At 44.0% G+C, this 24,223-nt stretch overlaps 1 protein-coding gene across 1 annotated transcript in view; it reads left to right on the top strand.

Annotated features, from left to right (window-relative positions):
* ST8SIA4 (ST8 alpha-N-acetyl-neuraminide alpha-2,8-sialyltransferase 4) overlaps window positions 1-24,223 on the top strand; it is a 125,460-nt gene that overhangs the window by 19,207 nt on the left and 82,030 nt on the right. Inside the window, exon 3 of the mRNA XM_090038333.1 lies at window positions 12,019-12,276. Within this exon, the coding sequence (XP_089894459.1) occupies window positions 12,019-12,276 (258 nt within the window). The remainder of the gene's footprint in view (window positions 1-12,018; window positions 12,277-24,223) is intronic.

Genomic DNA, 24,223 nt, shown 5'->3' with positions numbered 1-24,223 from the left:
TCTCAGTATAAATAAAAACAAAAAAAGGAACTGGGCAATAACAGAAAACCACATTTTCCCCTTTACGACATAAAACTTGTACTGACTTCACTGGACTCTTAGAGTAGAAATTGTCCCAAAATGCTCTGTTAATTTGTTGAGGCACACTGTAAATTATCAGGAAAAAAACCTTTTCAAGGAAAACATGCTTTATTTCATAACAAATCTGCTTTAACTGAAATTTTTTTTTTATTTTCTTTCTAGCTAGTATACATCTAATTAATAGTTTCTGTTAGCAGTTCAGTAAGACTTGGGTGATTGTTTTTGACAGTACAAAGCGTCTTAACATCAGTGTAAAAACTTTCACACTGCCATGTTTGTTGCAAACACTACAATGTTTGGTGCAGTAGCCTGGCTTCGTAGACAGCTATGTTAGATAAAGTCACGTGGTGAATTGGTAGTTTCAGGGCCTTGTTATGCATTACATTGTGAACCACACGTGTTGTTTGGCTTAGTGCTAGTTTACAACTAAACCTTTTATTTGAGCAGCACATGGGTGGGAAGTGGCCACACATTAATGGAAAAGGAGCTGAGTTATGTGGATCAAGAGATAATTTTGCCCTGGAGTGGCATAACTTGAGCCACATAACAGGTCCTTTAAGCTACTACATCAATGTGCAGGCTATCCAGGGGTTAAAAGCTCCAGAGCCACCTAAAATTTGATGTGTAGTGATACTTTCAGTCAGTAAAACTACAAGATAATACTTGACATGATCTGAAAACCAGGGCTTCCAATACTAGCCATACTAGAGATGTGAATCAGCCCTCAAGTACATGAAATATGGTGCATAGCTGTTACTGACACGTTAAACAGCTCCATTTTTATGAAGAATCTTTCACTTGAGTAGACACTATTTTAGAGCAGTGATGATCAAAGTTTTGGCCCTTGGGCCAGATGAATAGCAGAGATCCAATCTGTGGGCTGCATTGGGCCCTGCATCTCTCACCTCCATGTCAGGATTAAGCCCTGAGGCCCTATGCTCCTCTACCTGGTTGTGGCTTGATCCAAGCTGGGTAGGAGTGTCACAGGGCCCCAGAGCAGGGAGTAGGCAGAAGAGGCATAAGGCCCTGGAGCCTGATCCTGGGTTACAGTTAGTTAGTAAAAATTGAATAAATTCACTTGATCTGAGCCTTCAAGAGGCCGAGAAGTGATAAGATACCACCTCATTCCCTTAAAGAAAAAACACATTTATGACTTTCTGGCAGTGGCATTGCTAAAAATTACATGTGGTTCATCAAGCAACCCGGAGTTGTACCCATGTTTCAGAATGTGGACTTCTAACTTCATAGATTTCATGTGAACTTCTGATTTCACTAAGAAAAAGGTTTCTGACAAGTGATCATAACAGCAATACTTCTGACTGTCTTAAACATGTGACTGACTGTTTGCCTACCTGTAAGGCAGCTGGTTTGTTTTCTTTTCTAAAAGAGGCACTATGCCCCACCCAAACCTAGCAGTTGGAATTAAGTTCAGAGACCTGCGTAAGGGTCACTGGACCCTTCCCAGATAGATTTGAGAATTATGCATGGCTGGTCTCAGGGCCCTTAAATGGACCCATTAAGTTACAGAGGTAGAGCATTTTGTAATAGCAAATTATCCTTAATTAAATTATTCTGTACATATGCACATAGCCCAAATAACTCCATTCGTGATCATTTAAAGGCTCTTAAAAGTGTTTTGTGCAGGACTAACAGAGGATCCCTGTCACAAATCATTACTGCATTGAAATGCACTTTGTATTAGTCATTACTAATGCCAGGGTTCACCAACATTATCTGTCTGTCTCTCTAAACAGCTGATCATAATTATATGTGAGTTTTTAGTGCCCAAGTTCCATATTGTACTTATTATCTCACCACCCTCGTGAGATATTTAAGCGGAATTATTCCCAAAACATGATTTCAATTACATTTGTTTTAGTTGGAAATTACATTTGTGTTCATAGATTTCATAGACATTAGGGCTGGAAAGGACCTTGGAAGATCATCAAAGGGCAGGAAATCAGCTGGGGTCATAGGATCCCAGCAAGATAAGCATCCAATTTACTCTTGAAGGTGTTCAATGTAGGTGCTTGAACCACCTCCGATGGCAGGCTGTTCCAGACCTTGGGGGCTCGGACAGTAAAGAAATTTCTTCCTTATGTCCAGCCTGACATGGTCTTGTAGTAGTTTGTGACTGTTCAACCTCGTCGTCCCTTGGGGCGCTCTGGTGAACAAATGTTCGCTCAGATCCTGGTGGTCAGCCCTGATAAACTTATAGGTGGCTATCAGATCACCCCTGAGCCTACGCTTTTCCAGGCTAAATTGCTTCATGGCTCTCAGCTTGTCTTCGTAACGTCTGTTTTCCTGACCTCTGATCATGCATGTGGCTCTTTTCTGGACTCTCTCAAGCTTCTCCACATCCTTTTTGAATTGTGGAGCCCAAAACTGGACGCAGTACTCCAGCTGCGGCCTCACCAAGGCCGAGTACAAGGGGAGAATGACGTCCCGGGATTTGCTCGAGAAGCATCTATGGATGCAAGTCAGCGTTTTGGTTGCTTTAGGAGCTGCAGCATCTCATTGCAGGCTTATGTTCATCTTGTGGTCAATGATGACCCCAAGTCTCTTTCTTCCATAGTGCTAGCCAGCGTAGCACTGCTGAGCTTAAAGGATGCTGCAGGTTTTTTTTCCCAAGATGGAGAACCTTGCATTTTTTGGTGTTAAACACCATCAGGTTCGCGTCCACTCATTTGCTGATCCTGTCCAGGTCAGCCTAGATCACCCGCCTATCTTCTGGTGTGGCTGCTTTGCCCCAAAGTTTGGTGTCATCGGCGAACTTGGCCAGGCTGCTTCTGACTCCCATGTCCACATCATTAATGAAGATGTTGAACAATGTGGGTCCAAGGACAGAGCCTTGGGGGGACCCCACTGGTTACAGGACACCATGATGAGTGACTTCCATCTATTACTACCCTCTGGGTCTGACCATGGAGCCAATTTTCCATCCAATGGATCATGGTGGACCCAAGGCCACAACTGGCCAGTTTGGCCAAGAGGTGATCATGGGATACCAGATCGAAGGCTTTTTTGAAGTCAAGATATATGTCATCAATCTCTTCTCCCTTGTCCAGATGATAGGTCACCTGGTCATAGAAGGAAATGAGATTGGTCAAACAAGACCTACCCGCAACAAACCCATGCTGGCTATCCCTTAGGATGTTGGCGTTGGCTGGTACATTAAGGATGGCCTCTTTAATAAACTTTTCTAAGATCTTCCCCAGGACAGAAGTCAGGCTGATAGGCCTATAGTTAGCCGGATCCACTTTCCTCCCTTTCTTGAAGATTGGCACCACATTGGCCTTCTTCCAGTCTTTGGGCACTACACCAGAGCGCCAGGAGTTTTCAAAGATCCATGCCAGAGGCTGGGCTATGATGCTCACCAACTCCTTGAGTACCCAGGGGTGTAGATTGTCAGGGCTGGCTGACTTGAAGGTATCCAGCTTCTTAAGGTGTTCTTTCACAAGGTCAGCATTAATGGAGGGCAGGGGATCTCCCTCACCTGGACCTCCCTGTCCTATAGTGGGCATGGGTGTCCCATGGGACTGATGAAAGACTGATGCATAGTACCCATTTAATAGGTTGGCTTTTTCCTGGGTGTCAGTTGTCAGTTGCCCCATCTGGTTCAGCAGGGGTCCAATGTTGCCCTTGCTTTTCCTCTGGGTCTCCACATATCTGAAAAAGGACTTTTTATTCTCCTTGATGCTCAAAGCTAGTTGGAGTTCAGTTGCAGCCTTGGCTTTCCTGGTTTTCTCCCTGCAGGACCAGACCAGTGCAGAATAACCCTCCTTGGAGGTGAATCCCATCCTCCATCCTTTGTAGGCCTTTCTTTTGAGCTTCAGGAGGTCTGCTAGGTCCCTGGTGAGCCAGGGGGGCTGCTGTGCTCTCTTGCTGCCTTTCCTCCTAGATGGAATAGACTTAGCTTGTGCATTGAGGATCGCTCCCTTGAGGACCTTGACAACCACTCTTCCTGAACTCCCCTCTCCCTGGGGTCATGGTCCCTAAGGGCCTGACCGACAAGCCTCTTGAGCTTGTCAAAGTCAGCTTTTCGGAAGTCAAGGACTTCTGTGTTGCTGACTGACTTGCCAGCTTTATGGTGGATGGTGAAGGTGATCAGCTCGTGGTTGCTGTCACCCAGCTTCCCATCGATCACTAGGTCACTGATTTAGGTCATCCTCAGTAGCCAGTACCAGGTCAAGCAGCGCTTTGCCTCTCATTGGCCCATAGACTTCTTGAGTCAGGTAGAGTTATTCCATGCATGAGAGAGAGCTTTGCGACTGCTCAGATTTTGCTGAGTGATCCTCCCATGAGATGTCCGGGTAATTGACGTCACCCAAGACAACCATGGTCCTGGGGCATGCAGCTTCAGCCAGTTCCCGGGAGAACTCCTGGTCAAGCTCAGGACTTTGGGTAGGAGGTCTGTAGTAGACCTGTCCTACCCGTTGTGTCACCTGTGCCATGTTCCCCATGGATTTTAACCCAGAGGGTCTCCAGTCGTCCACCCTGGTCACCAATATCAGCTTGCAGGGACATGTAGCTTTCCTTAACATAGACAGCTACACCCCCACCCCTTTTATCTACACGATCCCTCCTGTATAGGATATAGCCATCTATACCCAAGGTCCAGTCATGGCTTGAGTCCCACCAGGTCTTATCTCTGTGACATCATAATTATTTGCATTGAGCAGGAGGGCAAGCTCCTCCTGCTTGTTTCCCAAGCTCCTGGCATTTGTGTACAGGCAGGCAAGTGTCCCCTTGAGGGCTCTTCCCTTGCCCACAGATTGTACCAGGGCTTGGGCAGGGGTGGGCTCCCTTAAGTGCCTTGGCCTGCTGGCTTTGCAAGGCTTGCTCAGCAGGCCAGCAGTGGTGGTAGTCCCCCTGTCCCCCAACATGTTTAGTTTAAAGCCTGGTGGAGCAGGTCAGCCAGTCTGGCTGAGAAAACCTCCTCCCCAGAGGAGAGAGGTAGAGGCCATCTCTTCCCAGCAGCTCGCTGCCTCTCTTGCCAAAGAGCGGGCTGTGGTCATGGAAGCCAAAGCCTTCCTGATGACACCAGCACCGCAGTCTTTGGTTGACTATGTGGATCCTCCTCTCCCTCCTCAGCCCATACCCCAATACTGGAAAGATTGATGAGAACACCCAGACCCTTTAGCCGCGCTCCCAAATTCCTGTAGCACCTCATGACTCAGCTGGGAGCTCTCCGAGCTGTGTCATTGGTGCCCATATGAATAAGGAGCATAGGATGGTCTGTGGGCTGGAGGAGCTTTGGGATCTTCTCCACAAAGTCTCGGATGCGGGCCCCCGGGAAGCAGCAGACTTCCCGGGCTAAGGGGTCGGGGTGGCAGATTGCCCCCTTAGTGCCCCACAGGGTGGAGTCTCCCACAACAAACACCTTACATTTTGTCTTGGACAGAGCAGGAGGTCCCAGAGTCCTCCTTTGTCCTGGAGGGAGATTGTGGTTTACCCTCAGGCTCCCAGGGGAGAAGGGCCTGGCAGAAGGAGTCAATCTCCTGCTCACAGTCCCTGTTGGCATGCAGTCTCTGGACTGTGGCCTGGAGCTCTTCCAGCTGGCATGCCAGAGACTCCAATAGGGAGCAGAACCCACAAGGGGAGGTGGCCGTGCTCCTGGACCCAAGAGCCTGAAAAAGTAACAGGCAGCCCCTGCAGCAGAGAGCCAAGGGCTCCGTCTGCGTGGAACCCGAACCATGGGCTACATCTGGGTGGTCGTCTCTGAGGTTCTGCGGGGGGGCCGCAGACCCTGAGGGGACCCTCGAGGTGCGGCGTGTGCCCATCCGTGTCATGCCTCTGGTAGGCTGGCTATGGCTGGGACTGTATACCCTGGGGGGTTTGCAGGCAGGGTCTTGGGCCCTCCCGTGCAGCCTCCTGTGTGAACTCCATGCTAACTCACACATCAGCAGACAAGTGTGCCTCTTTGCACAGCCTGTTCTCGCTGCTCTGGTCACCTGGCTCCCTGGGGGCCTGGGCCAAATAGGGTTCTGGGTGGGGCTTGACCTGGCCTGGCTCCACTCAGCTGCCTCCTCCCACTCACTCAGGGGTTAACCCCCTCCCACCATGGGCCCCCCTTGCTTCCAGCTGTGCTGGGGGTTGGCGGGGGGCTGCAGGGGTGCAGGGGCTCAGCGGGCTTTCACCCACGCATCTCTCACTGCTCCAGAGCCTAACTGGGGCTTTTTTTTGCAGTTGGTGGGTCCTTTTAAACTGCACACATGCACAGTGGGCCCGCCTTCATGGTAGCTGCTCTCAGGCAAGGGGGGGCCCTGCCTGGGATTTGGGGGGCCCTGCGCTACTGGAGGGGGACTGGTGAGTACCCCCCACCTCTCTCCCTCCCTGGGGGCCTGGGCCAAGTAGGGGCCTGGGAGGGGCTTGACCCAGCCTGGCTCCACTCAGCCGCCTCCTCCCACTCACTCAGGGGTTAACCCCCCTCCCACCACAGGCCCCCCTTGCCTCTGGCTGTGCTGGGGGTCAGCAGGGGACTCTGTGGCTGCTGGGGGATCTTTAGGGGGCTTCGGGGGAGTGGGGGTGCAGCGGGCTTTCACCCGCGGGTCTCTCGCCACTCCGGAGTCTAACTGCTTTAGTTGGAAGGTAGGTGCAAGGTGGGACCTAAGAGACTGATTCAGAGAAACACAAGATTTCATGTGCAACTATGAGGGGTGTGCAAAATGGGCTGTATTTGATTCAAATTCAGATTCAGCCGGAATCGGGGATAGTGATTCGATTCATTAATTCGGATCACTGTCCCTGATTTGAATCAGCTGAATCTGAAGATTCGATGTTGATTCAGAGAATCAGCAATTGGGCCATAGACACAGCTTTAAACATTTATTCTATACATCTCGAGGTACCAGACGTGGCTCATGAGCGCTGTGATAGTGGAGCAGATGGAATGTCCCACAGGAGTGTAGGGAGGCTCTCCGCATGCCTGGTGGCAGACCCGGAAGTGGACGAGAAGTACTTCTGGTTCACTTCCGGGTCTGTCGCCTAGTGTATGGCAGACCCTCCCACTCCCCCGTGACCCCGTGGGTCAGCAATTGGCTGTGGGGGAACCCCAGATGCCCCCCCCCAAACCCAGGAGGCACCATTTGCTGAGCTGGGGGGTGGGAGGGGCACTGTGGCTGACCCAGAAGTGGAGTGCAAGTGCTTCTGGCCCACTTCTGGGTCTGCTGCCGAGCATGGTGGGGAAGCACCACCTTCCCCGCCCTGCACTCCCATGGGACACTCCATCTGCCCCAGCATCTCAGCATTCACAAGCCACCTGGTACCTTGAGGTATGTAGAAAGAATATTTAAAGCTGCATCTATGTCTAAATCATCGAATCTCTCTGAATCGACTTGAAGGGTTCTGATTTAATTCAGAGAGATTAAAGGGTCTCCTGATTTGATTCAGAGATTTAGCTGCTGAATCGGGTGAATCTCCGAATTGAATCAGTGACCAAAGCTTTGCACAGCCCTAGCAACAATCTGCCTAGGATATGATAAACTAGGATGTTGCCTAGGAAAGTTTATGCCTCTGTATCAGTTAGTTACTGGAGTGCCACCTGCCCCACCTTCTATCTGGTTGCAGACTAACAGAGCTAACTATGCCTCTTTTCTTTTAGTATTAAAAGGATCAGTCTGATGTAATGAAATCACATAAACACTAATGCTAAGACTAATACCAGTTTCAAATGTTAGCACATGGATTACATGTGATATGGTGCTCACCTGCACATTTACCATTGACTTTGTCAACTTATATGACAATATGCTTGTGTAATTTAGATGACAACCACCCTCTAAGCATATGGAAGGATATTTTCAAATTTGCTTAAGGGATTTGGATCCCCTATTCTCATTAGTTTTGCTCATCTTTGACTTATCTTTATTTAGAAGTTGTGTCTCCAAATCTTTTAGGTGTCTTTTGAAAATCTCAGCCCAGATAATTGAGAGGGTGCTCAATTTAGTGGAAAGACTTCCACTGAGAGGCATGGATATCATGACCTCACACATCTAAAAGATCAATAGATAGCTAGTACACTTAGTCTATAAATTGCCCTTGTTTCAATTAAGAACTTTAGGTCTCAACTCCAGTCATGGTCCTTTCTGTCTTGTACTCTCTATTTTGCTTTTGCTGAGATAAAATGTAGAGTTACATACTGCTTGGGCACCTTCACCGTGTCCCTTTTATGTTTTAATATTTTAATGCAGGAAATTGTAGTCAAGACCAAATGTTACTGCATGCTTGTTAACACACATAATTATAGGCATAGGCATCCTGGATTATGGAAATGGTATTTTACGTATTTAATTGGTCTTTCCCTTCTTTATTCATATTTCACTCAAAATTCGAGATTCCCAGTAAACTTCTGACTTAACCTTTGTGGGTGTCTGTTGTAGCCAGCCCTGTTACAACTTCAGGGGATAGATAGGATTCCCTTTGGTGCTCTTGTGGCTGTTGATCACTCTTGCTTTAGTAGCCTCCTCTTTTACAAAGCTCAAGCCTGATGTCTCTATTCTTATGTTATGTATAATTTTACCACCTTTTAATACAAGCTGATCAGATACCCTCTTCTCTTTCATTCTTTTTCATTTTCTAACCATTTATATATCTGCTACACGGTGCCTACAAAAGTAAGCTTATCAAACCCACAGGGCTTTTAAGTCCATTAAACTTACAGGCTTTATCTTGCTTTACAAAAATACCTTGCCTGGCCTTTTACACCATTTACCAAAAGCTTTAGGCACTTATGTTTTTAATATCTTCCATTCTGCTTCATTATTCTCAGTCCCTCATGCATGCTACATCATGAGATGCCTTTGCTCTGATGATGTCTCATCCATACACTGGAGCTGTAAAATAGAACTTTAAATGTTCTTCTTTTCCTTTTTCTTTTTGTTAGGTTTACAATGTGAGAGACAACATAAAAAAAAATTCTCATCATGTTTCACTTCCCCTTAGGCCTTTAAGTTGAAGTCCAACATTTCCATTGCTTTATAACAAGTTGCCAGCATCTGGCATTCTCTTAATCTTGAGGCAGTGACACAAAGTAACTGGATGGTCAACATGATGTTGCTATGTTTTTTCCCTTTTCACCTTTGGGGAATTATTTTCCCCTTGTTGTCTCTCAGCACGTACTACAGCAGTTAGAATAGCAGGACAGTTATCTTTCTTTTCTGATAAGTATTTTGTTTTTGTTTTTGTTTTTCTTCGTTTTGTTCTAAGGAAGTTCTATTCTAAAAAGTGACTATAAAAGCAGCCCAATCTTACTCAACAAAATGTTTGTTACATATTCAGTTCTATCAATTGACCTTAATAACAACATTGAAAACATTTGTAAGCGCCATCATCCCAGTTCAACACTCCATCTCTATTCAGCAAATCACTTATGCATGTGTTTAGCTTTAGACACATACTTTAGTCCCATTAACAATCCTAAGTACTTTGTAGAGTACAGATGTATATAAGAATGAGCTTAAATGATTTGCTGATTTGAGTTTAGTTGCTGGTAATGTTGGCAAAAATGCATTCTAAGAAAGAATGGACTTGATTGTTTCCCAGCTTTGCATGATCTGGAGAATTCTTTACCAGTCTACATACGCAGTTGCAGTAATTAAAGATAAGATTAAAGGTGTAATCAAATGAAAAGCTTGATTTTAAAATGATACAATGAACTGTGAGTGTAAACACTCTGAGTGTGTACAAGCATTACAGTTAGATGGACCTAACTGAGCTCAGGGTGATCTAAGTACTTAAGGCTAGGGACAGAAATTACACATAAATCAGTAGAAGTGATTGGAAACCGGTTCAGGTCTGTAACACAATAGAAGTTCTGTGCCCATAAACTGCTTCCAAAATGGCCGAAACTGGTTTAAGATAAACCTGACTGGATGTAATATCAGACTTCCCTGATTTAGGTTAAATCAGTTTATTGAACTTTTGTCCCAGATCCTGTCCAGATTCAAGTTAACTCACAGTCCCCCAGCATCCCAGGATGCTTTGTATCTCCCTCACAACCTACCCTTTGCAGGATGGATGGGTCAGCCTTGGCCCAAGGTGTCTGCTCCAGCTGAGCAGGGAGGCATGCTTTAGTGCTTCCCAGCTTCTGGCCTGAGCCACTGCAGGCATGTGGCTGTATTTCTGGAATCAAAGATGAATGTTTGTTCACTTGCTTATCTATTCCATCTACAGAGCTTAGACTAACCTGAGAAGATTAAATCAATTCAGCCTCAGGCTTTTTGACTGTACTTAGCCTACAATTGCGAGGGATCACGGGCTTATGTCACCCTAAAAATGATGCACCTGATCTAAAGTTAGTTCTCAGCACAAGTTAATAGTTCTCAGCACAAGTTAACTTGACCTAATGAATGCTTGCATGCATCTCCAGCACAGCTCAGGGCCTGGGAAAGCCCATCCACTTTCCACAGCCCTGAAGTAGTGCTGTTTTAACCCCCTGACCCTGACTGGGCTGTTCTCTCTACCCCTAGACTAGACAACTCCTTCCTCTGGACCCTCTAGTCCCCCTAATTCCACCTCTCCTGCCCTCATGCCACTAGCCCTTTCCCCCAAACCAGTTTACTTGCTTCTGACTGCCCATGAAGCTCCTCCTCACAGGCTGTGAATGATCCTGACTCAAGTTTAGGAAACTTTAAACTAAGCAGCCTAAGTCTGAGCTGGGTCCAGTGGATGTTTGTTTGCACCCCCTTGAGGAGCCTAAACCTTATATTTAATTAACTTGAGAATATCTACAGGAGGGCTTTAACTATGACTTTTGAATGTGAACTAAGCTATTATAGTTAAACTTGAGGTCTGGTTTAAACAACTCTAGTTAAATCAGTAAAGCCTAAGTTATGTTTGTGCTCTGTTTTCTGGACCCCATGAATTGTTTATCGTCTTCTGCCTAATGAGCAGGTTCCAGAAGAAGAAGTGAGAGTGTCTCCCGCTTGCCTCTAGCTCTAGAATGGTGGTTAGGGCACATCTTAGAAGATGGGGATTTGGGCTCTCAGCCTGAGCAGGGCAACTTCCTGAGCAAGTGCTCTAACCATAAAGCTATACTGTAAAGGGTGAATTCTGATACTACCACTTCTGCAATGTCCTGCTCTGTTCTTTCAAAGCAGAGTTGTGAATGCCTGCCTTCATGAGTGAGTTTTAGGCTCTGAAACCCAAATGGACAGAGACACCTGCCTGCAGCTGTGACTCGGGTGCTTATCCACAGATAGGGTGTGAGTTCCTTGCTGACCAGTTAGATGTACATATGCAAATACAGTGAACTGTAATGATAGAAAGATGATGTTTAAAACTAAAAGGTGAGATGGTAAGAGAAAATCTGCAAATCTTTTAAAGTTCTGTTCTACCATGATAATGGATTTTTATGGTACCATGGTAAACCATATTTACCTCCTAATTATTTCCATATCAGTAGGCTCAATTTTATAGATTGGTGGGGGGGAAACAATTATCCAACTATTAGCCTGCAGAAGTCGATCAAAGTTGTGAGAATCAAACTAGATCATTCCTTGATTTTTTATATAGAAGGTCCCATCATCATTATGTGAATACAATATATCTTTAACTTGTAAATCTTTTTAACAACAGGTTGTTAATCAAATGGAATGTAGTGGTCTGTTTCAAAATCTAACCAATATAACAAACAGGTTTATATTACTCAAAAAATTATGCGCCATGTAATTCTAAATCTTAATTCCATGGTCAATTTGTCTTTTCAGAAATATAGAGGGATTAGGTGCTTTTAGGGAGCATGTCACATTTACTTTTTTAATCAAGCCCACAAAATTCTACAATAAAGTCCTAAAAAACAGCTTTATAGCTGTTATAGCAGAAACAGCCACTGGAAAAATCTGAAACCTCACACTTCTATATAGTTCCTACCATTTTACTAACAGATGAACCTATTGTAAATAATGAAAACTATGTCTGATTTTTTTTTCACCATAGGAAGAATATTCTTAGATTCTTAGATGCTGAAAGAGATGTCTCAGTAGTCAAAAGCAGCTTCAAGCCAGGAGATGTAATTCACTATGTGCTAGACAGACGTCGCACCCTAAACATTTCTCAGGATTTGCACAGGCTCCTTCCTGAAGTCTCACCAATGAAGAACCGCCGGTTTAAAACATGTGCAGTTGTTGGAAATTCTGGCATCCTCCTGGATAGTGGATGTGGAAAAGAGATTGACAACCATGACTTTGTAATAAGGTGAGTTTTCATCTGCTGTTGGAGATTATAACCTACTTTCTGTTCCTTGGACAAGAACTGGCAGAAATACTTTAACCTGAGGTATCAATTTCAGGGATTATTTGTAATTACTGAGAATTTTATCTGAAGTGATATCTTTCACTGCATGATGCCTAAATTTAATTATAGTCCAGTTTGGAAAGTACACAATTTACTTTTATTTTGAAAAAAGACAAGTATGCACATTTGGAGGTAACAGGTAGATTCGTGTTACTCATTGCTTTTGTTTGTTCATTTTACATTACGCAAATTCATTATTCTGATAGAATTCATATTGTAAACAGAATATATTTTATTTTTCCAAAATATCCTTCTTAGCGCTTGGATAGTAGATAGGGGTTAACAGTAAATTACTGCATTACTACTTTATACATAAGAGGTAAAATTTCAGCATCATGTACTGGGATCTAACCAGCTGGCTACCATTAAGCTAACTGGAAGCTCTACACCTAAATCCCTGCTCTAAAAATATATGTAAAAATACTATGTCACTTGTACCTTCTTAGACCTCAGAGAGATATTTTTTCTTCTTCTTGTTATAGGCCTCTGTTTTATTTTGGGCATGAGAGAAGAGGAACAAGAAAACTTTAGAATTGGAAACTATGTTTATCTCCAACTTTTACCTTTCTGATATCTCAGTGTTCTGTCCTACAATAAATAAACCATTTGTAGTTTATGGAGGTAGATGAGCTGTATTTTATTTCAAAGTTATGTTAGCTGTTGGCCACAATGGCAGTAACCAGTTGCCTTCTTTTTCCCCACATGTGCTTACCTTCCACTGAGAATACTTTGACTTCCAAGATAGTCCTCCGGCCTCTGACAGACAGGCTATGGCTGTCTTTTTTTCCCCAGGGACAAGTAGCAGGGGCACACCCTGTGCCATTGCTACTTGGCTCTGGAGAATGCCCATGCTACACATTCTCTGGTGCATGGCAAGCTAGTTCTGGGGCCACCAACTATGCTGGCCCCAGCAGCCTTATCTGGGGTCCTGGGGGCCTTGGGGAAGTGCAGCTGTGGTGTTCCTGCAGCTGGGAACCTGTCCAGCAGCCAGAGCAGGGCTCTGGAGCTGCTGCCATATGCACCACCCCACTTATTTTTTTTGACCACAGGACCTCCTGGGATCAACCGCCTCCTTCCCCTTCCCCCACTGTACTGTAAGGTAGAAGTGTGGGGAATGTCTGCATGTGCAGTGTGTGGTGCTGCAGGTGGATCTGTGTTGCCACATACCACATATCCATGTTCGTCTGGACCCGACCAGGGAGTTCATTATAAATAGTCCATTGCTTAGCTGCTTTTAGCCTAGAGTCTTTTTGCTTGCTGTTATGCTCTTTCCCAGGTCTAATGTGTTTAGTTTGACAGGCTAGATAATAGTGCAGATACCAGATTTCCTGCAGGAAATTCTTTGGTGTGAAGACAAATTCACAAAGGCCCAATTCAGCAAAATACTTAAGTACTTGCTTTACTTTAATCATGTGCCTAATTCCTGTTTCAGTCAAAGAACTTCTTTATAACCTTCGTCTTCTCATCCTGAAAACATTTTCTAGCTTGAAATAACACTAGGGGATGAGATCTAATAGGAACTGAGAATTAATAAGGAATTCAAGTTCTTTGGAATGAAGAAAAGATATGTTTTCAAAGGTTTAATCAGAGAAAGTTACCCTGTGAATAAAAGGATAATGAGAAAGCTCAGTATGAATATCAGGAAGCAAAACCTGCAAACCAGCTATGTAGAATGGAGACATGCCTTTCACTTCAGAAGTAATAATTGCTGTTGTCCCAAATGTCCTAAAGCTAGCCAGCAACGCATCTTTTTTTTTTTACCAAGACTTAGGGAAGTTAGCATATAACTTCAGCATCTGATGGATAAGCCCTATGTTTACAAAAGCTTATATTCTACATCTCTGGTTTGGTTAATCTAGAACACTGCTTCTCAACCAAGGTCTGGAAACCTTTGGGGTACCACGAGATCCTTTGAAGTCTCCTCACAGGAAGTGTGAGGAGATAAGTGAGATGTGAGGAGATAAGCATATAGGCTACGGACAGAAATTCAAAAAACCTGAGCCTGAATTGATTCAATCTTTGTAGGTTAGTTTAACCTGCAAAGCTTGAACCAAATTTGGAAGTGGATAGACATTCCCTTTTCATTCCAGAAATGCAGGCACATGCCTGCGGTGACTCAGGCTAGAAGCAGGGGGTGCTAGAGCCCCCTCCCTTCCCTTCTACAGTGCTGAGCTGATGGGCGGCATGGTCAGGCCCCGGCAGGACATTCTGATTAGGGAGGAGTTCCCCCCATCCCCCCAGAAGCCCAGCAGGGAGTTGGTAACAGTGTTCATCACCCCTAACTCAGTGTTTATCAGCCCATTAAGAAAACAAAAGGCTCTCTCATTAGTTCAAACTCTTCTTCAACAACTTTTTCCAAGGGAGGGATGGAGGGAAATTACCAGCTAACTGTTGATTAGCTCCAAAAACCCCAGATCCAATACTGTCCTGTCTGCTTTTGTTCCGTCTCCCACATCATGGACCATAGCCAGCATGTGGTATGCTAGCTAATGCTGAGAGGTGTCTGTATAAGGCAAACAGAAGGGGGGAATCCCTGCTTCAGCAGGGAGTGGTGAGGGTTAGGTGGTGAGCAGGAGGAAACCAAATAGACCCTGCTGTACCTGCAGTCTCTGCCAGAGTTGCTGCCAGGGAGCAGAGAGTCCCGCCCAGCCCAAAGAGCATGTTGGGATGCTAGGGGATGCTAGGCGACTCTTATTTAATGTAAAACAGGAAGGGTTGAAATGGGGTGCTGCTCAGGTCACAAAAGTTATAAAGGGGTGCCTTGATTCTGAGAACCACTGATCTAACTAGTGTTAATTTACCCCACCTTCTGTTTTAGACTTTGTGTTGGAGATATGTTGCAATGAGTTTATTTACAACTCATCTTCATTAAGTCTCTTCAGAAGTACACAAGCCCTGTGTAGCCAAACTACATTAAAGAGGCATTTTCTTGCTTAAAGTCTATACAATAGTAAGGACTTCCTTGAAATTTCAAATTACAGGAAAAGAGAGAATATATTCCCTCCTCCCTACCCTGTCCCTTTAAGAAAGTATACAACACTCTGTTCAAGTATTCAAATTAACTCTGGGTATTTTTATGCTGTAAGGGCTGTAGAAGGCACTCCAGCATCTCATTCTACTGATTTCTTTACTTTTGGTTGTTTCCACTAAAAATGAAATACACACATTATATCCACCATATTTGGAATTCTGTAATATCTAGTGTATATCATGAGCACAGAAGAGTGTGCAGACTAATGAACAAAGCTCTCTCAGAATCTTATAATGTGGTGCACAGCATGATCAAAAGATCTTAAATTATACATGCATCATATAATTTTAGTGAAATTTTATTTAACTGAGTTAGTTTTGTTAACACATTATTGTTCTCTTTCTATGAGAATTATACAAGGAAATACATAACTAAAAGTTAGGTTTTGTTTCTGTGATAGTGAAATATTTTGAACAGGAGTAACCAGGCCATGCTAACCGTATTATCAGTGCTTTTGTTGTTTAATGATGGCACTGGTAGTGAAAATACAGCCAGGGTCACTGAGGTTATGAAAGGCACTTAAGACATCTGGATATTTATCAGGGCTATGCAAAATGGGTCGTATTTGACTTGGATTTGTGTTCGGCCTGAATCGAGGGCAATGATTTGATTTTTTTAATTCTGATCGCTGTCCCTGATTCGATTCGGCCATATCCAAATCTGAAGATTTGAGGCTGATTCAGAGAATCAGTGATTCAGCCACAGACACAGCTTTAAAGATTTTTTCTACATACCTTGAGGTGTGGTGCGGTGATGGTGGGGTGGATGGACCATGCCACAGAAGCATGGGGGAGGGGCCCTACACACTTGGTGGAAAACCAAGAAGTGGGCCAGAAGTTCTTTCAGTCCACTTCTGGGCCCACTGTAGAGCATGGGGGGGGACCCCAGGTGCCTCCCACCCCAGACCCAGGAGGCACCAGTCACTGAGCCGGGGGCAGAGGGGGATTCCCCCACATGCTCCCCAGCAGGCCCAGAAACAAATTGGAAGTGCTTCTTTTCCACTTTTGGGTCCACTGCTGAGCACGCTGGGGACTCCCCACACTCCCATGAAATGCTCCATCCACCCCATCATCTCAGCATTAATGAGCCTCCTGGTACCTTGAGGTATGTAGAAAAAACATTTAAAGCTGTGTCTATGTCCAAATCATCAAATCTCTTCAAAGCTCTCTGAATTGATTTGGAGGCTTCCAATTCAATTCATACAGAATAAAGGGTCTCCTGATTCGATTCGGATTCAGAGATTCAGCAGCAGAATCATGCCAAATCTCCACCAGATCAAATCAGTGATCGAAGCTTCACACAGTCCTAATATATAGGTATCTGGACTATGGTAGAATAAATCTAATAATCCTCCATTATAGTGTTGTGGAATTGGATGCTACATTAATGTAACCTGAACAAGTTAACAACCACTGACATGTGCCTGGGGTACCATCTAGGTGGAGACATTCAATACTTAATTGATGTAAACTGTATAGTGGCTTATTATGTCTTTGAAAGTCATCCAATGTCATTAATAAGTAGGCACCTCTTTTTGAGACATCTATCTCAGCATGCTGTATTCCTATGATATCATACCTACCCTTGGAGGATGGAGCCAACTAGAGAAGGAAATAACTATTTTCTTTTAGGATCATTAAGCCACATTTTTAAAAATAGGCACCTTACCCGAACACACATAATAAACCCACCTGGGAACAAACAGGTAATTGTTTCAGGAAATTATACTGTTACAAGAATGCAATTATCATTTTTTAGACAGTGCTAAAGATGCATATGTAAATATTTAATTTTTGCAAACATGGTATATTTTGTCAGTGTAACTATCAGTTTCTACCATATTGAGCGTACAATTTAAGCACCTATTTTTGAAAAACTTCATAGTCCTGAACACAACATAACCATAATGCTCCCACGACAGGTTGGGAGAATTAGGCATATTTAGGTGATCAAGGGGGGAAATAATAATCAAGTCTTCAAATGTCTGGAAGGTTTCCATAAAGAAGAGGGATAACTGTTCTCCTCTGTTGTGGATGGTAGGATGCAAAGCAATGACTTTAAGTTACAGCCAAGTAGATTTAGATATCAGGAAAATTATTTCCAGTTTGAACAGTGAGGTAGAGAAACAGACTGCCCAGGAAAGTTAAGGAATCTTCTTCACAGAAGGTTTTCAAGAAGAAACGGGATGAACATTAGACAGGGAACCATTAGGAACAGCATTCCTACATTTATCAGTGGATGACTAGGTCCCTATTAAGCTCTGCCCTCCAATGCCAAGGAGAGGGGAGGGGAGAGAAGGGCTGGGGAGGGAGAAGCCGGATGATGTAGGGCTTGTCTAAACAAGGAAGTTATTAAAAATTAAGCGTTATTTCTTCTGCCTTATTTCTGTATTGTGGACATGCTCATTCTGCAGTAACATGCCTTTCTGTGATCAAGCCTAATTTGCTTTGGAATGTGGTAAGCTAAACTGTAGAAAAAAGTGCTTGTTGAAAAAAGTGTCCATCTGAGAAGGTAACATGGAAGGTGTATTCCACATCTAACCTGAGCTATTTCCCCATGTTGGCAAGGGCAGTGTGTGTTCCACCTACAAACAAACAGATTGAAAACTTCATTCTGTATGTAAACAATTTTAAATCTGAACTATTTTTTGTTTATCTCACAGTCTTGGTATAGCAGTTCTCACTCCCTGAGGTTTCCTAGTTCATGTTATACCCCCAAAGAAGTGTAGAACCAGCTTTTTATTAAGTACAGCAAGTGGCAATTTTGCTATATGATCATTTACAGGACTTCTTTAAAATATATCATAGATTCATAGATTGTAGTGTCAGAAGGGACCACAAAGGATCATCATGTCTGACCCCCTGCCCCTGGCAGGAAAGAAGACCAAGGTCAGATGACCCCAGCCAGGTGTCTATCAAGCCTCCTCCTGAAGACCTGCAAGTTAGGTGATAGCACCACCTCTCTTGGAAGCCCATTCTAGATTCTGGCCACCTTTACTGTAAAAAATTTCTTCCTAATGTCTAATCTGAATCTACTCTCAACTAGTTTGCAGCCATTATTCTTAGTTACTTGTAGGGACACTCTGGTAAATAGCACATCTGCAATTCCCTTTTGTCCTCCCTTGATAAACTTATAGGTGGCTACAAGGTATCCCTTCAGATATCTCTTGTGAAGGCTGAAGAGATCTGGATCCCTCAACCTCCCCTTATATGGTCTTTCACAGAGGCCGCTAATCATGTGAGTGGCCATCCTCTGAACTTTCTCCAGATTCTCTGTGTCCCTCTTGAAGTTCAGTGCCGAAAACTGGACACAGTACTCCAACTGTGACCTGACCAATGCCGCATAGAGGGGGAGCATCACCTCCCTCGATCTGTTGGCCATGCATTTGCTAGTGCAGGACAAGGTGCGATTAGCCTTGTTGATGGCTTCATTACACTGCCAGCTAATGTTCATCTTGGAGTCAGCCATGACTCCAAGATCCCTCTCAGCTGCTGAGCTGCTAAGGAGGTCATCCCTCAACCTATAAGTGTACTGGGGATTCCTCCACCCTAGGTGGAGTACCTTACATTTATCTTTGTTGAATTGCATCCTATTTTGTTCTGCCCATTGATCCAACCTGTACAGATAGGCCTGTATCTGCTCCCTGTCCTCCAGTGTGCTAACTTTGCGCCATAACTTGGTATCATCTGCAAACTTGGAGAGGGTGCTCTCCACACCCTCATCCAAATCACTGATTGAAGATATTAAATAACACCGGTCCAAGGACCAAACCCTGTGGAACCCAACTGCCCACCTTCTTCCAGGCTGAAAACGACCCATCCACCATCACTCTCTAGGTGCAGTCCCTAAGCCAGTTGGCCACCCACCTGAGTGTGTAAGCATCTACCCCACAGCCTGCTAGCTTCCCTATGAGAATAGGTATGAAACTGTGTCGAAGGCCTTCTTAAAGTCCAGGTAGATGACATCAGCCTCAGCTTCTGTGTCAAGGCAGTGTGTGATCTGGCCATAAAAGGCTATAAAGTTTGTCAGTCAGGATCTACCTGTGACAAACACACAGTGGTTTCCTTCCAGCATCGTTTCCCCTGCTGGGCCTTCACAAATATGCTCTTTGATTTTTTCCAGTATTTTCCTAAGGATAGAGGTAAGACTGACTGGCCTAAAGTTACCCAGCTCATCCCTTCTCCCCTTCTTAAAAATGGGTGCCACATTGGGCCTTTTCCAATCCTCAGGGACCTGGCCAGAGCACCATGAGTGCTCAAACAGCCATGCCAGTGGCTCAGCTATGACACTGGCCAGTTCCTTCAGCACTCATGGATGGAGGTCATCAGGGCCAGCTGACTTGTACCCATCCAACCCCTCCAAGTGCCCCTTAACTAAGTCAGCACTAACCTTTGGTGGTCTGGTGCCTTTTAGACACCTGTCTATGTTCAAGGTGAGAGAATTGTCTTGGTTAGTACTTAAGAATACTGAAGTAAAGAACTCATTGAAGAACTCTGCCTTTTTCCTTGCATCAACCACAAACTGTCCTGATTGGTCCCTCAGGGCCCCTATGTTACTCTGTGACTTCCTTTTGCTCGCTATGTATGTGTAGAAGGACTTTTTATTGTCCTTAATTGTTGTAGCTAGCCTAAGCTCCAGTCCTGTCTTAGCCTGACCAACTGATTCTCTGCAATAGTGCACCAGGGAGGTGTATTCCTCCTTGGTGGCTGCCTCCTGCTTCCACTGCCTATAAATCTCTTTCTTTTCCCCCAGTCTTTTCTGGAGTTCCCTGTTCAGCCTTTTTATCCCCATTACCCCTTTCCTGAATAGACTCCTTTTGTGCCCCAAGGAGCACTCCCTTGAGAAACCTCCAACCCTCCTGGACCCCTATTTGCTTGATGTTCTTGAGTTCTGCCACCGCACTAACTAGCCTTCTAAGTTTACTAAAGTTGGCCCTTCTGAAATCTAACACTTTGGCCTCACTGGACAGTTTTCCCACCCTTTGCTGGATAGTGAACACTATCTCCCTGGTTACTGTGTATTCGCAGGTTCCCCATGATATCATCTCCTGTTGCTGAGATCAGGTCTAGCAAGGCGCTACCCCTGGTGGGACTGGACACCACCTGGCTTAGGTGGAGGTGCTGCATGCAGTATAAGAACCTATGTGAGTGGTTTGTTTGGGCTGTCTGCTCCTCCCATCAGATGTCCGGGTAATTTAGATCCCCCATGACCACTGCTTCCCTTGTCTGAATGGCCTCTGAGAGCTGCCTGGAGAATACTTCATCTAGCTCATCATCCTGATGAGGTTTGTAGTAGACCCCCGCTACCAAGTCCTTTTCCCCTGGTCCCCGCTGGATCCTGACTCACAATGCCTCAGTATTCCCCCCCACCATCCCTGCCTTGATGATGGAAGATGTGTACTGCTCCCTAACATAGAGAACTACACTCCCACCTTTTTTCTCCACTCTCTTGCCTGTACAACCTGTACTCCTCAGTGCCTATTAAAATATTGTTTATATTTCTTTGACATGCATTACAAAATAAAATTAATACATTTACTAGGTAGGAAAAATTAAATGCTCTTTCTGTACCTGCCAAGAAATTAATTTAGGATTCTCTTATGTTCCTATAACAGCTGATGATTTCATGAGCACCCAAGACAATTGTTTACTTTTAGGTTCTGAATTTTAAAAATGCTGAGGATTTATGAAAAATAGCTTTATTTTTCCTGCCATAGGACTCAAGGGTAGTAGTGTTTTCTCAGAAATTTTTTGTAGGTTATTGTGACAAAGGTACAAAAAAGGACCCCTTGCATAGAACCTCATTTCAAAATGAGTCCTGTCCATTTCAGTGGGATTACTTGGCTATGAAATAAAAGCTGGGGTTGCTAAATGTAGGCCTAAATTAATTAAAAAGTGAAACAGAGCTTTTAACCTTAGTCTTTGAGTAAAGGGAAGAGCATAAGTAGTCTGCCCCAGGAGCAGCCCTAGGAGGGAATTATTGATTCTCATGTTCATCTAGAGTTACCATACATCCAGGTTTTCCCAGACATGTCCTCTTTTTAGATCCTCCAATCTCTGTCAAGGCAGTTTTTTAAAATATGATCAAAAGTCTGGGGTTTGGGTCAACTCAGCTCCAAAATTTTTCCCAGAACTTTCCTGGACACAAGGTCAACCCGGTTCTAACCCCAAGCCAGCGCCGCAGCCTGCCTGACCTCTGAGGAGGTCACTGGGGCAAACTGTTATGGAGCACATTATGACACTTTTTCAGTAGTATCAAGTGTACCTGACTGGTGTCTAGTGACTTGGTTTCCTTCACAGTGCCTCACTTAAATGTTAAATCATCCTTGGTTTTCTGTTGTATCTGAATTTTTTCACAATATTTTATTCATATATTTGCACTCCTTTCTCAGGCTACTAGTCCCATTGATCATGTATGGATAAAGTTTTATTATGAAAATTACATATTACTAACAAAGGAAAAAAATAAATACAGCTGTCTCAAGGTCTAATCATGCAATTAGGTTTTATGGGACCACTACGTATATTTGACAAAAACAACCCACACTGTCTCTGAGAGATGTAATCCCAGTGTAGGGACATGTAGATTTTGTAACCTAATTTTATAAGCTTGTACTGTAAACAAGTTATGTGTTGTATCTTGAATTAAACTCTAAAATATGAGTCACTACATTCCTAAATTCAGAGATTCACCGGCTACCACTGTTGATCTGAACAGTGCTAAGTCTGAACAGGATGTTGACTTGGGAGACTCGTTTTGCTATCCACAATCAGATTTCCTTCCCTGGTTTCTGCAGAATCTACAAGTTATAAATCCTTTACTTCATCCACCTCTTTTGCTGGTACTTTTACTCTTGTAGACAGCATCCATGGAGGGATTCTAAGCAGCAAGGGTTTTTTATTTCTGATTTTTTTTTTTTTAATTATTATTATTGGACCAACTTCATGACGGTTACTTCAGATGAGTAACAGTCACATGACCCAAGACAGATTCTGTTGGTTTTATACTGGTTCCTCCTAGAAATGTATGAACAGAATGGTTTATTTTTGAGTAAAATACATTTGAGGGCATGCATGTCTGCACTACTGCTGTATGGTGCTAAAGAAACCCATAATGAAACATTGCTTCTCAGAAGAACTTATTGGCCCTGTGACACACTAAGCTGTCTACATTATTTTCAGTTTGATGGTTAGTGCCCATGTAGTGTCGTGAGGTGTTTTGCTGTGGAATTTGCCAGTATAACTATGCCCATAGTTACAGATCTCTGGGGCCCTAGCACAATGAAGCCAGAAGTCAGAGGTATGTTTGTATAATGATCTTGTCTTTGCAGTTGGATAAATCATGACTGCTTTTGCTTTTTTGTTATAGTGGCATGGTATTGTTTTGTTTATCTGCTTGTAAAGGAAAGAAGCGAGAGAGTGACGCTTTTTTGTGAATGGTTGAAAGTGTTTTTGGTGAGCTTCTTAAATACCGATAGAATTAACTTTATCTTACCTTCTTCTTGTTCTTATACCCTCAATTGCTGACTAGACCCTCTAACGAGAGCAGTGTGAGAGTTAACATCTCATCCAATAGCTAAGGGCAGAGAATGTGACTTCCTTTCTCTCCTCTGCCCCTGCTTATAAAATAAAAATGCCAAGAAATTGAAATAGACTTTTTTTTTTCCCCTGGCTTCATAAAGCTACTACGGCTTCAGAGAAATCATTGTTGCCTCAGGAGTACTCAAATGGCTACATCTTTTTCTGTATAAATTATATATTCCTGAGGCACTACCAGTTGGTATTCTTAGATTGGTTTCCTCAGGAAATCAGTAGGTTTCATATCACTATGTGTCATATAGCTGTTTGAATGTAAATTTTCACACAAGACATTAACAAAGCCCCCACATAACTTAATTTCAGTATCAGGGCCCAAACTGTCTATTCCATGATTATGTAGTCTGTGTAAGACGGGTTAGTGATCTCAGTTAATTTCAGTAAGGTTTATCTTCATGTCATTAATCTGAAATACAAAACAACATGGTCCTTTCCAATGTAACCTTTGCAGGGCTGGTGAGGTTTCAATAAGAATTGTGCAAATTGGAGAAATTGTAAAAACATGTATTTGCCCTTAAACTAAACAATAAATACCAGTCATCAAAATAGGTGGCTACATGCTACTTTCTCACATTTCATGGGTTTTTTAGTTGAGAAAAAATGTGGAAGAAGAAGAGTGGAAAGGAGTGTATTTTGCTGAGATCAAGTGTTTCTGAACATCTGCTTAGGAAAGAGTTTTGAGTCACTCCCCAGGACTAGGGACAGAAGTTACACATAAACTGGTATAAGTGATCAGAAACTGATTTAAACCTGTATCAGAACAGAAGTTCAGTGCACTTAAACAACTTTTAAAATGGCCCAAACTGTTTTAAGATTAACCTGGTTGGATGTAGTATCAGACTTAACTGATTTAGGTCAAACCAGTTTATGGAACATCTGTCCCAGATCCCGCCCCCCTCCCCCCCTGTTCAAGTTAACTCCGCTTCCCAGGATGCAGCTCTGGGCGTTACTATCTTCTCCTGTGAGCGGGGGATGCCCCACCCCTTTGCTCCCTAGTGGGAACACTGTCACTCTGGGTGGCTGAGGATGGGGTGAGTGGGGGTGAAAATCCACCTGTGGAGCCTGGCACCAGACCCCCAGCCAGCTGGGAAGGAGAGAACCAGGAGATAGGGAGGAGGGAACCAGACCCCTACCCCCAGCCAGGTACTGCCAGCTTGGGGAGGGGAAGGGCAGCCTGCAGAGGGCTTGACTCTGCCCCCAAGAGCTGGAAACTAGGAACTAC

Source organism: Crocodylus siamensis, chromosome 3 (genome assembly GCF_052110815.1).
Source record: "Crocodylus siamensis isolate JL-2025a chromosome 3, ASM5211081v1, whole genome shotgun sequence".
In the NCBI taxonomy this organism is placed as follows: domain Eukaryota; kingdom Metazoa; phylum Chordata; order Crocodylia; family Crocodylidae; genus Crocodylus; species Crocodylus siamensis.
This window is presented reverse-complemented; position numbering and strand designations above follow the sequence as displayed.